General features: G+C 46.7%; 1 protein-coding gene across 2 annotated transcripts in view; it reads left to right on the plus strand.

Moving 5' to 3' along the window:
* The window catches only part of LOC103675896 (sine oculis binding protein homolog), a 160182-nt gene that overhangs the window by 136438 nt on the left and 11528 nt on the right, over positions 1 to 12216 (plus strand). Inside the window, exons 6-7 of one of the 2 annotated variants that reach the window (XM_040627589.1) lie at positions 2371 to 4314; positions 4426 to 4592. In XM_040627589.1, coding sequence (XP_040483523.1) covers positions 2371 to 4311 — 1941 coding nt within the window. In that variant the 3' untranslated portion in view covers positions 4312 to 4314; positions 4426 to 4592. Of the gene's footprint in view, positions 1 to 2370; positions 4315 to 4425; positions 4593 to 12216 lie in introns of those variants that run through there. The other variant, XM_040627588.1, reaches the window with a different exon arrangement.

Genomic DNA, 12216 nt, shown 5'->3' on the forward strand with positions numbered 1-12216 from the left:
AAAAGTGAAGGAAGGGAGAACATTTAAGTTATATTTAGATTATTTTTTGTAACTCCACTTGAAAATATTTATTTAGCTTGAGGAAACAGAGGAATCCTCTGGAGGCAAATAATTCAATCTGGCAATATGGTTAAAAAATAAGATCCAAAAGAAATATGCCAGAAATTTTGGCATATTATTTTAATTAGTTTAATTCATTGATAATATTTTTTAGTTCATGATTAAAGAAGCTATATTTGATCCTTTCCTTCAAGCTTATAAATTTACATTTTAGGCTTTAGGCTTTCTATGGATGCCTAATATTGAAACAGAATCGGGTGGCTTTATTTCATACAGGGATTTAAATGTCACATCATTACATATTAACTTTATAAAAATGATCAGGTTTTAAAAATAATAACTTACTTGCCTCAAGGTTTAACTACTAGTTTATTTAACCTTTATCTAGATAAGAATTTTGAGGGTCTGATGGATTTTGTGTGTTTCTTTTCATCAGAGGCAATTCTGTACTTAACTTGTAGACATCTCAACTATGATTTTAAAAAAATTCCTGTAATTCTAGAGAAACCTGAAAATACTGTACCGAAATGCATTGAAAGTATATTAGCATTGAAATTATTCCTCTTGCAAAAGGGATTTTTGAAAGGGTAATTTGATATGAGACTACACAAAAAATGAATGTGTGCCAATAAGTATCTGTTATTCAGTTTCATGCCTTGTGGTATATTACCTGCGAATGTCAGTGGGAAAAGAGAAGGAAGGGAGTGGATTTACACATACAGACCCACATCTGCCACCAGTGTGTACACCCCCAGTCACATACCAGCATGCCACCACTGTTTACAGACAAGGAAAGCTGAGAGTTAAATGCGATGAGTAATCAAATGCCCAGCATATGTTGTTTTTGCATTGTTGATGTGACCAATCGTGATTAAAAGTTATCATCTTTTAATGCTATCAGTTTACCATAGTTAAAAAAAAAAAACATGCACTAACAACAGAACAACAGATACCCTCCTCAACAAAAACAAGGTCCCATTTAGAGCAATACTGTAACCAATGCTTTATGGAGGAGAGCCTTGAATTCAGAGAACTCACCATTACACTTCAGAATTTCAGAATTCTTCCTCCGCCGCTGTATGGATTGAGTGCTAAGGAAATGACCAAAAAAAAAAAAAAAAAAAGGAAAGAAAGAAAAAGAAAAAAAATGTGTGTGTAATTTCAGTCAAAAAAAGTAAGGCACTGAAAGAACTACTGAAAATTTTGACATCTGTTTATCTGTTTATAGCTATGGCAAGATTACTCATATTAATTCTTGTTTAAAATGCCATATGAAGGAAAGACATTTGTGCAAACAAGAGTCATATTTGAATTGTAGATCATGTCTTCACCATCTGTGAGAGCTGATGGTGTTGCAAAATTAATGTGTTAATGAAATCACAATAATTTCTCCAAAGTAATGGGTTCTGAAGCCGAGAATGACTATTTTTTGAACTTTGATGTCTAGTGATTTCCAATTGGGAAAAGCTCTCAGCCTTTAATTAGTTCTGCAGCCCAACTTTAAAATAAATTTGGTGATATCTTTCTTTTGCCAGGAGTAGATTTGAAGGGGGGAAGAAGCCATAACAACTTTTGGAAAACGTTCTCTGGTGTTTGAAAAGTTGTTAAATAAGACTGCCTGCCAAGAAATGTCACCAAAAATTCTGACTACTGAGAGAGAGTGGGCAAACAGCTCAAAAAATAATTCTAGCTTGCTGCAACATCACAGGTTGGGAATAGCTAAACCTCACACAGACTTCATGACTAATTCCAAGTTTCCCTTTGGAAGCCAGACATAATGATGTTCCGCGCTTTGTGTTATCGGTTAACACAGCACAACCTTTCCAACTGCATTACTGAGCACAGTCAATAGTGTAAAGCACTTTGCGTGAGGAGAATTTTACGGGGCTCTGTTTCAGAGTCCACTGAACTTCCTGGAGAATCCTCCTCTCCACAACTATTCACATTTACGTTTACAACGAGCCTCTTTGACAGGTAAGAATATGTGGGCAGGTAGATGTAGGCCTTTCTGTCAGATCCACCTTTACCTTGAGCTTAACGGGCACAACACAGTTTGGGGTTGTTGTTGACTTGTTTTTAATGGAAGGTGGTGATAATTGCTATTCCGAAGAATTACTATTTAAAAAGCAAGTCTGACTTCCAAGGAGAAATCATTTCACAAACATTTAAGAATGTTACCTTTTGGAAAGAAACACTTCAGTCTGTTCGAAAAATTGTGATAAAGTTTGAAAGAACCTCTATGTGAAACATGAAACACGATCTACCAGAGGAAATAGCTTATCTTGTTTTCTTTTTATTACTGTGTTGTAGGTATGTGACTGGTGTAAGCACATAAGACACACAAAAGAATACCTGGATTTTGGGGACGGGGAAAGAAGGCTTCAGTTCTGCAGTGCAAAATGTCTCAATCAATACAAAATGGACATTTTCTACAAAGAGACACAGGCCAATCTTCCAGCTGGGCTGTGCAGCACATTACACCCTCCCATGGAAAATAAAGCAGAAGGCACCGGGGTGCAGCTGCTCACTCCAGACTCTTGGAATATCCCTCTAACAGATGCTCGGAGGAAAGCCCCCTCCCCGGTGGCTGCAGCTGGCCAAAGCCAGGGCCCTGGCCCATCGTCGTCCACCACCGTGTCTCCATCTGACACTGCCAACTGCTCTGTCACTAAAATCCCCACGCCAGTGCCCAAGTCCATGCCCATCAGCGAGACTCCAAACATCCCTCCTGTCTCCGTCCAGCCACCTGCTAGCATCGGGCCTCCCCTCGGTGTCCCGCCTCGCAGTCCTCCCATGGTGATGACCAACCGCGGCCCGGTGCCGCTGCCCATCTTCATGGAACAACAGATCATGCAGCAGATCCGCCCGCCCTTTATTCGCGGGCCGCCGCACCACGCCTCCAACCCTAACAGCCCTCTGTCCAACCCCATGCTCCCAGGCATCGGGCCCCCGCCCGGCGGCCCCAGGAATCTGGGCCCCACTTCCAGTCCCATGCACCGGCCCATGCTGTCGCCCCACATCCATCCCCCAAGCACCCCGACCATGCCTGGGAACCCCCCGGGCCTGCTGCCCCCACCGCCCCCGGGCGCGCCCTTGCCCAGTCTCCCCTTCCCGCCGGTGAGCATGATGCCAAATGGCCCGATGCCCGTGCCCCAGATGATGAATTTCGGGCTGCCGTCGCTCGCCCCGCTGGTGCCGCCCCCCACCTTGCTCGTGCCATACCCCGTGATCGTGCCCCTGCCCGTGCCCATCCCCATCCCTATTCCCATCCCTCACGTCAATGATTCCAAGCCCCCCAACGGATTCTCCAGCAACGGGGAGAACTTCATTCCGAGCGCCCCTGGCGACTCCTCAGCGGCTGGAGGCAAGCCAGGCGGACACTCCCTGTCCCCCAGGGACTCCAAGCAGGGCTCATCCAAGTCTGCGGACTCGCCGCCTGGCTGCTCCGGCCAAGCCCTGAGCCTAGCGCCCGCGGAGCACGGCCGGAGCGAGGTGGTGGACCTGACGCGGCGCGCCGGCAGCCCCCCGGGCGCGGGCGGCCAGCTCGGCTTCCCCGGCGTGCTGCAGGGCCCGCAGGACGGCGTCATCGACCTGACGGTGGGCCACCGGGCCCGGCTGCACAACGTGATCCACCGCGCGCTGCACGCGCACGTCAAGGCGGAGCGCGAGCCGGGCGCCGCGGAGCGCAGGACCTGCGGCGGCTGCAGGGACGGCCACTGCAGCCCGCCCGCCGCCGGCGACCCGTGCCCGGGCGCCCCCGCGGGCCCCGAGGCCGCGGCGGCCTGCAACGTCATCGTGAACGGCACGCGCGGCGCCGTGGCCGCCGAGGGCGCCAAGAGCGCGGAGCCGCCGCCGGAGCAGCCCCCGCCGCCGCCGCCGCCCGCGCCCCCCAAGAAGCTGCTGTCGCCCGAGGAGCCGGCGGTGAGCGAGCTGGAGTCGGTTAAAGAGAACAACTGTGCTTCCAACTGTCACCTGGACGGGGAGGCGGCCAAAAAGCTGATAGGGGAGGAGGCCCTGGCGGGGGGCGACAAGTCAGACCCGAACCTTAATAACCCCGCGGACGAGGACCACGCGTATGCTCTGCGGATGCTGCCCAAGACGGGCTGCGTGATCCAGCCTGTGCCAAAACCCGCGGAGAAGACTGCCATGGCGCCGTGCATCATCTCCTCGCCCATGCTCAGCGCCGGGCCGGAGGACCTGGAGCCTCCGCTCAAAAGGAGGTGCCTCCGAATTAGAAATCAGAATAAGTAAAAGGTTTGTATGTCCACCGGGGCTCTCCTCCGCACGCGCCCGTGCGCCTCTCCTTACAAGGCAGAGGCACAGAGTTAGAGTGATAATCATGATTTTACCGTACTTGTTTTACAGCTCACCTAGTGTGGTCACACAGTGTCATCGTTTTGATCCGACATCATTCCCATTTTACAGCTGAGGAAACTGAGTCACAGAATGTAGATGCCATGCCCAAGGTGACTTATTTAATGGTGAAGCCCAGTCTTGCACCTGACTTGAGACACTATCTACTTAATTAAACTTTTATTCTCATGCTCATCTCTGTAATTCACCCTGTTGAAGAAGAGGCCGGTGTGGGGAGGAGGAAGAGCTTAAGGGTCCCGGGACGGGGGGATTTAGACCCTTAAATGTTCAGTCGTGAGGTTACAAAGCTGTGGTAAAAGGTGAGCCAGGTCCCTTCCTGGAGGCTGGTAGGCTTATTGGCAGAAGGTCTCAATTCACCAAATTTCTCAAAAACCATGGATTCCATCTGCAAGATGAGAATAAAAACTAACTTTCTTTACGTGCTTATGCCAACTGAACCCAGGCCACTAAGCCCCATTTCCCTGGCAGAGTGCTGGAAAAGTGGCCCATAGCTCCTGTTCAGGGAGTCTCTTCATGTTGTCATGAAGCATTCCCTAGGGCAGACCTCCGGCATTGTTGACCAGCTTGGCATTCTCTCCTTTTTGGGGCTCTGTGGCCTTCGCTGGTGGGTTGCTCACCTCTGCAGATAGTGGGAAGCTTTGACAGGAGAAAGGGCCACGCTGCCGAAGTGGCTGAGAGTACATATGTCTGACCTCATGAAGGGCATCCTGCTTCATGCCAAATGAGCTATTGATAATGAGTCCAGAATTCTAGTAAGGGGGAGAGGAGCTAGCATGTGTAGCATGCCCCCCAGAGCCAGATGCGGCCGCTTTTGATCCTCCCACCAGCTGGCAGAATCGGCATCCTCTGTACCTTACCAAGGAGGAGGATAAGGCATGGAGATGTTGTCCAAACGAGAGCTAGCAAGTGAGGGATGCAGTAATTAACTAGGCCTGCCAGACCAAGGCCCGCTATCCCAGAAGACAGCAAATGGGCTAACGTTCAGTTGAGGCTTATCAACGGCGTATGGAGAGAAAAGGAAGAGAAACGAACATTTATTGAGCACCTCACTTGTGCACAGCTCCTTCCGGGAGCTGGGGAGATACAGAGGGAATATGATGCGGTGCCTGCCCTCAAGACCCTTACAGTCTGCTGGGGATATAGGCCCGGGGAGGAAGGAACCCCGGGTAGAAGTGGACCTTGTAGGAAGGACAGTTGCTCATGTTTCTACGTGCAGACTCTCTTCTAAGTGTTTCTCAGTAGCAGTTATTTGGGTCTGGATCTCTATGATAATTACTGCTGTCTTCATTCTACTGACGAGGAAACTGAGACACAGAAATGAAGTAATTTGCTCAAGATGACCAAGTTAGTGAGCAGTCAAGATTCAGATCTAGTCTTTCTGACTCTGGAGCTGCATTTTCTTTAAACCACTGTAAGAGAACAGGCTAAATGGTCCCTTTATTACCCTACTTGATGAAATTCTTTTATTCACCTTAGTTGTCTTGGGGAAGGTTCCTAGACAAAAACCAAGCGTACCTACCAACTTCTCCAAGTGTTGAGGTGGTGTTCGATTCTTTTTTTTTTTTTTTAACAGTGTGCAATTCTTGTTTTTCCAGCAACAAAAACACACCTAGAATGCCAGCCCGCTACTCCACAGGGGGAAATAGAAATGTGGACCAGAACACTTGATGTGGCGTGTCAGGACCATTGTCTCTAAGTTGGCATATTTACATGGGCACCTGCCGACCTAACAGGCAGAGGTTTGTTTGGGAAGCACAGAGCCAGTGCCAGGGGGCTTGTTGGTTGGTGCAAGAAGGCTTTCCCAGTCACCATAGTTTGCGGTTTCCTTTTCCATCACTGACTTTGCCAGTAGGAGCAGAACACTAAAAATCAACTCCCCATCTTTCTTGGTTTTACATCTACAAGTTCTGCTGTCCAAAGACAGATGGACTCGGCGTTCTCGTAGTCACCTCAACTGAAAATGCCCCTGATGTCTCCACCAGAGTAATTTAATCTGGTTAATAAAGCAGTGAGCAACAGGAAGGTGTGGGACAAAGAAGTGATGGCCTTTGGAAAGCCAAAAATCATTGGGGATTGGAATTTTAAATATATTCTGATATCACTCATCCCAATGACGTTACTTGAGGAACGGGAGGGTGAACGATTTTACTACCATTACTGGAATGAGAAGTGACCAGGTCAAGAATAGTGCCACTGGTCCATGAGTAGCATGGGGCCCAAAGAACATAAAAGCATGAAATATATGATGGCTATTTGGATGATATATGTTGCTGAATAAAGAATCAGGCTAGGGTCTTGTATGTGGACCAGCATCGTTACTAAAAATATTAACCTGGCTTCAGCCAATTTCAGAAGGTGCAGTGACAAAATTGCCCATAGCCCCTTGAGGTTGGAGAGTTCTTTTTATGATGGGTCCCCCAAGAAATTACAGCTTTTCTCTAAAGTCAGAGACACTCAGGCTTTGCCAAGCTCCAGCAGGGTGACAAGGCAAGTGATTTAAGATGGGGGAAGAACTGCCTCTCCTTCACTAAATCACAGTTGCTCTTGCCCTCTGGAGTTGCGTGTCATCTCGAAGCGCAGTCTCAACCCGCCGTAATTCACTCACATTCTCTGACCCTTCCTGATTTTCTGTGCACATGTGGAGCTGTTTTTCTTCAGTGCCTTCAGAAACCCAGCCCATTCATATGGTTGTGGAAATTGGAAATGCATCCGTTAAATAAAGGGCGGCATGGCTTTTGTGCCCTGACAGCACTGTTGGGGACGAGTTAAAGCCCAAGTGGAAAGCATTAAACTGGACTGTGTTGTGGCCGCTGAGGTGCAGCTGAGTGATTTCTCCATGTGCTTGTTGGGGACTCACGCGTTATTTCTCTTGGAAAGTCTGTCGGTAACTTGTCAGGGATCTTCATCCTTTCCCCCTGTGCCTGCCATTCTCCTACCCTGTTACTGGTTTGTTTGTTTATCACTTTAAGCAGATTCAAAGCAGACTGTATCTTGAAATCAGTATCCAGGCAGCTACAGTTTTCTTCAAAGAAGCCATCATGTTTGCTAGTTCTTGGCAAATCCTAGGTTTGGTGCTCTTAGTTTTTGTTTTTTTGGGGTTCTTTTGTTGTTGTTGTTTTTTCCATTTTGAAGTGATTCTGTTCCTGGTTACCTGACTTCTTGCATCCTTCTTTGTTGATATGATTACAAATGATTTCAATGGGCAGATATTGTCTTAGATGCAGAACTAATTAAGTTTTAGTCAAAGATTTTGAAAGATTATAATCTTCCTTTAATCTTCAACTTTCAGGACTCCACATACCAGTGCTGTAGCTTCTGTAGGCTGGAAAAAATATTCCCCCAAATAATAAGAAAAACAATGTATAAACATTTTCCAAACTATTCTATCCACAAAGAATTCCATTTGTAAATGGAATACTCCCTTCTTTGTCTTTGCCTTGGAGCTTGGGGGAATCGCTGTTTGTATTTGTACATTTTCTGAATTTCTACAGTTTACACTTGTTTATGGTACATTGGGGAGTTCAGAGTAACCATTTGCAAATGTTTGAAGATATTCAAAAGAGAATATCCCCCCCTCCTCGATTTTCCAGAGAAATGACATATTCTAAGTAAAATAATCAATGGAAAAAATGTGTACCATGAGTAATCTTTCCGCCCCCACTTTTTCCATCACCCTGGAGCAACAAGTCCATACAACTTCCCACCTTTGTGGCTTCCAGATTTTGGACATGTTTCTAAAACAGGAAGAAAATCTGGGACTCTTTTCCCTGGCTCCAATTCCACACTGCTCCCTTAGCCTCAGCAGCAAGAGCGCCTCCCACTTTTTGTTTTCTCTGGGAGAGCAGGAGGAGGCAGCCGTAGTTGTGGCTTCTTGGAGTTTAATTATTAGTCTGGTTATGGAGCCACAGTCCAGGAAGGATGACCTCAAGGTGGGGGGAGGGGTGCTGACCTCATCAGGAAAGCCCGAAGGGCGGAGGTGACAGGTAACTGTTTGCCAGTCTAGTTTCTCCAGCTGAGAAGTTTGCGAGAGTTGGCTGCCTGGAAAGTCAGGTCCATACATTGGAAGGAGTACTGTGGGTGCGTCCTATGAAGGAAAGGAAAGAGAAGAAAACCTGAGAGCGAGGAGAGGAAATCGATCCCAGTGGGATGTGCTCAGATCCTCTGCCAGACTGGAGATGCTCAGTGTCCCGGTACTTGGTTACGGGCTGTGTGAACTGGCCATGTAATCCCTGACGTTCAAGGTTCGGCTGTCTGTTGGGATATAGAGGGCTGTCCACTGCCTGGTAGGGCTGATTCCCAGAGCCAGAGAGAAACGGCCAGGTTCGCATCACGGACACGTGTGATTGGGGAGGAGCTTTCTGTGATCATTCCAGACCCGTAGAGGAGACTTTTCTGGAATGCACAGGGTCAAGATCGGCCTTAGCCGCGTGTCGTTCAGTGCTGCTGGCTCTATTTTAACCCTTGCAACAAAGGGTGGAAGGAGGGTTTTAATGTGCAAGCATCTGGCTTTTGGATGTTATTTCAATCAGATTACGGTGGGATAGGAAATGATGTATGTGACCAGGTATTTACTTCTTTCAGATGTAGCCGTGACCCAGCAGGGCTGGGACTAGGGTGAGGTGAGAGAGTGCGCAGTGTGCAAACTTTAAAGAACTCAGTCTCAGGGGCGTGTAGGTGCTGTGCTAGTCCTGGCCTGGCTTCCAGGCCTTCCGGCTGATGCGGCTGCTCCCTCAAGCTGGTCTCCTGCTCCCTGGACTTGTCCATGGATGGCCTTCAGAGGCTCCCCCTGGAATCCCAGGGAAGTTTTATATACCTGTGCACAGAGGCATTTTCCCGGGAGGAGAGGTCTGTAGATTTTGGCTTCAGAAGTAGTATGCCTGATGCCTCTAAAGGATTATTTTATATTATCACGGAGCCATATCTGAGCTGGAATTTTTCTTGTCTCTCTGAGGAGGCCGATTTAATGGTTAAAGTTTCCCTTAAAACAGAATTATTTGTAGCAGTTTTTGCCATGGGCCTAATATTGCAGACCACTGCTGTAGCTACGTGGCGTAGCACTTGCCTCCGGAAGATGGCCTTAGTGACAAAAGGCAAAAGACTCTAGACCTTCGTATCCCGTGAGTGCAAGAAAAGGTAAGCAAGAAAAGAAACAAGCTAGAAATTCCCCAGCCCCTAGACTTTTGAAGTTTCTACTGTAGAGGGTGACGCTGTCCTTCAAGCTTCTACCCTGCTTTCGGGGCCGAGGGAGCAGAATGGCTAGCGCCCAGGAAGTGGACGGCTCCGTAAATACCAAGGCATTGTGGAGCTGTGTCTGGAAGCACTGCGCATTTTCCCCAGCTCCTTAGCCTGCTTCTTCACCTGGAGAGAGCGTGCTTGGAGAGGGGAAAGCATTCGATCACCTATTAACAAGCCATTGCTCTGAAAGGCACTGGAAAGAAACTCCCTGTCTGATTTCCAACCAGTCATTCCCTTGCCAGCCTGAGCGGCTGCCTGGGCATCATGGTTCAACCACTTACACCTACCCTCACGCAGACAAGCGTTAAGTAGAGAGGCAGAGGTGTTTGAGGACCAAAATACACTACAGCCCGGGACACTTACCTCATGTAGTGAAACACGTCCACCCCCAGCGTGCTGCCTTTTCCAGAGTCTCTTGTCAAAGAGATTGTGCCAGAGGGACAGAGGAGGCCATTCTGTTTCCCTTCACCCCATCCTGCACAGAATTATTGTGTATTCTTCAGTTGCCGGTCGAAATGGGTAGCACTTCATACGTGAATGTGTGTTAAGGTAATGCATTCTGCATGTGTAAACTTTTTGTGTTTAATGCCTCAAAAGCATAAAAGGAATCCATTTCAGAGAAACAAATAAATTAGCCTTAAAAGATAAATGATGTAATGCTGGCATCATTTAACAGGGTCCCATTCTCATGGAAAAGGGGTAAATGCCATCTCAGACGCCAGCTCTAAATGTCAACCGCATAGAGCTCTTCTCCAAATTCGTGGATTTCTACATTCTGCCTGACAAACAAGTGGGGTGGGGTCCGGACTGAGAACGTGAGGCCATCCACAAAGAGGGAGAAAACACACACACACAGATTATTTCAAGGGTCATTCAAAACACGAACAACCAAAACTAGAAATCAGCCTCTCATGCTTTAGAATAGCTCCTGAGTGCAGGACACATTCTTAGATAGGAAACCAGTCAAGTTGCCCACAATGTCTTTTAACTCTTCGCTCCCCGTACTGAGCTATGGGCATAAGCAACAGCTTGTGTGTTGCAGTTTTACCAAGTTTCCCCAGTGCCTTTCCTGAATAGGGAGAAGGGAACTGCCTTTCCACGGAGCCGCGGGGTCCAGACTGTGACGAATCAAAGCTACCCAGCGCTCCCCAGCCTCATTCCACTCAGCTCTCGGCTGTGCTGCTGGATGTCTCATCATTTCCCCCCTTTGAACCTCCGGTGTGTTGTCTCTCGTTGATAGCAAGCTGTGTTTTGTTTCGGGTAAAAAGGGAGGTAAGAATGTGACTGATAGCATTCACGGAACAGGAGGGAGAGACACACTTTATGGACTCATTTGATATGAACCATTGACCTAACATCCCAAAAATGCAATTAAAAATATATCTCTCTCTCTCATTTGCATGGCTTATTTCCCCAGACATGTTTTTGGTATTGAAAATGAATGGTATTCCCATACAACATGTGTCTCAATTTGTAATGATATCCTCCTTGCAGCTGGCTGAGTCCTCGAAGTGTTTCTAAAACGTTACTGTCTTAAATATGAGCCAACCTACACTAACAAATTATCTAGAAGCAAAGTGGCTAAGCTGCATTTGGTGAGAGAAAGGGAAACCCTATATTTCATCCTTCAACTCTTGTTTTGGAAATTCAGCTTGTAACGTGATCTTTTTCTAAGGAAATCTACACACGCACACTTTAAAAATTGTGCAGATTGGGTGTTGTGGGAGCAAGAACGATCAGGTTTAAGTTTCTCTGCAAAGTTCTGCGTCCCATCAACAAGCCCTTTTGATATTTTAAACCCATATTTAGAGTAATTTCAAGATATTTGGAGCACATGTGGTTAAATGTAAAACTTTGTCATGATTTGCTAGATGCTTATACTTTAAATATTTATAAGCCATTTTTAAGTACTTTATCCAAAAGCTTTCTCCCCCTGGAATACTATAATTGAGTGGTATCTGAGCATCGTTATATGGAGAAGACACGGGGTGAAGTCACTGCAGCATGCATGCACGTTCTTCCTGCTTTTCTGGTTTTAATTCAAATGCTATTTTTAGTACATGTCGCTTATTTAAAAAATGTATAAAAAAATCATAAACAGGGTTGGTTGTCTGATTTTAAAAAAATTACCCAGCTCTTCCAAAGGTAAAATGTTCAACTTGAGTCGCGTTGTGTCTCGCCTCTTTGTCTTATCCTAGGAGTAATTAGTAACACTTTTCAGTAGAGCGTTGGATCTGAATCTGTGGCCACATGAGTTTAAAGTGTCATATCGTTCCTCTGAAGTGTTTTAGGGGAAATTTATTGGTGGTTAGATTGAACTCTTTATTATTCACCTTTAGCCGTCTCGGAAACTAAGACCTAGGATTCTGTCTTTATCAGAGGTAGTCTGTCCACTACATATGAAAAAGAGGAGAGAAAAACAAAACAAAACAAACTTTTTCCGCACTCAGAATCCATTTAAGCTTCAGAGGTTATAAATTTCAAACTCACCACAGGCCTCTGGGGCTCACACTCTTTTATGGCTGGCAAAATACAACTTTCTGGTAA

Source organism: Ursus maritimus, unplaced genomic scaffold (assembly GCF_017311325.1).
Source record: "Ursus maritimus isolate PB19 unplaced genomic scaffold, ASM1731132v1 scaffold_13, whole genome shotgun sequence".
Taxonomy (NCBI): Eukaryota; Metazoa; Chordata; class Mammalia; order Carnivora; family Ursidae; genus Ursus; species Ursus maritimus.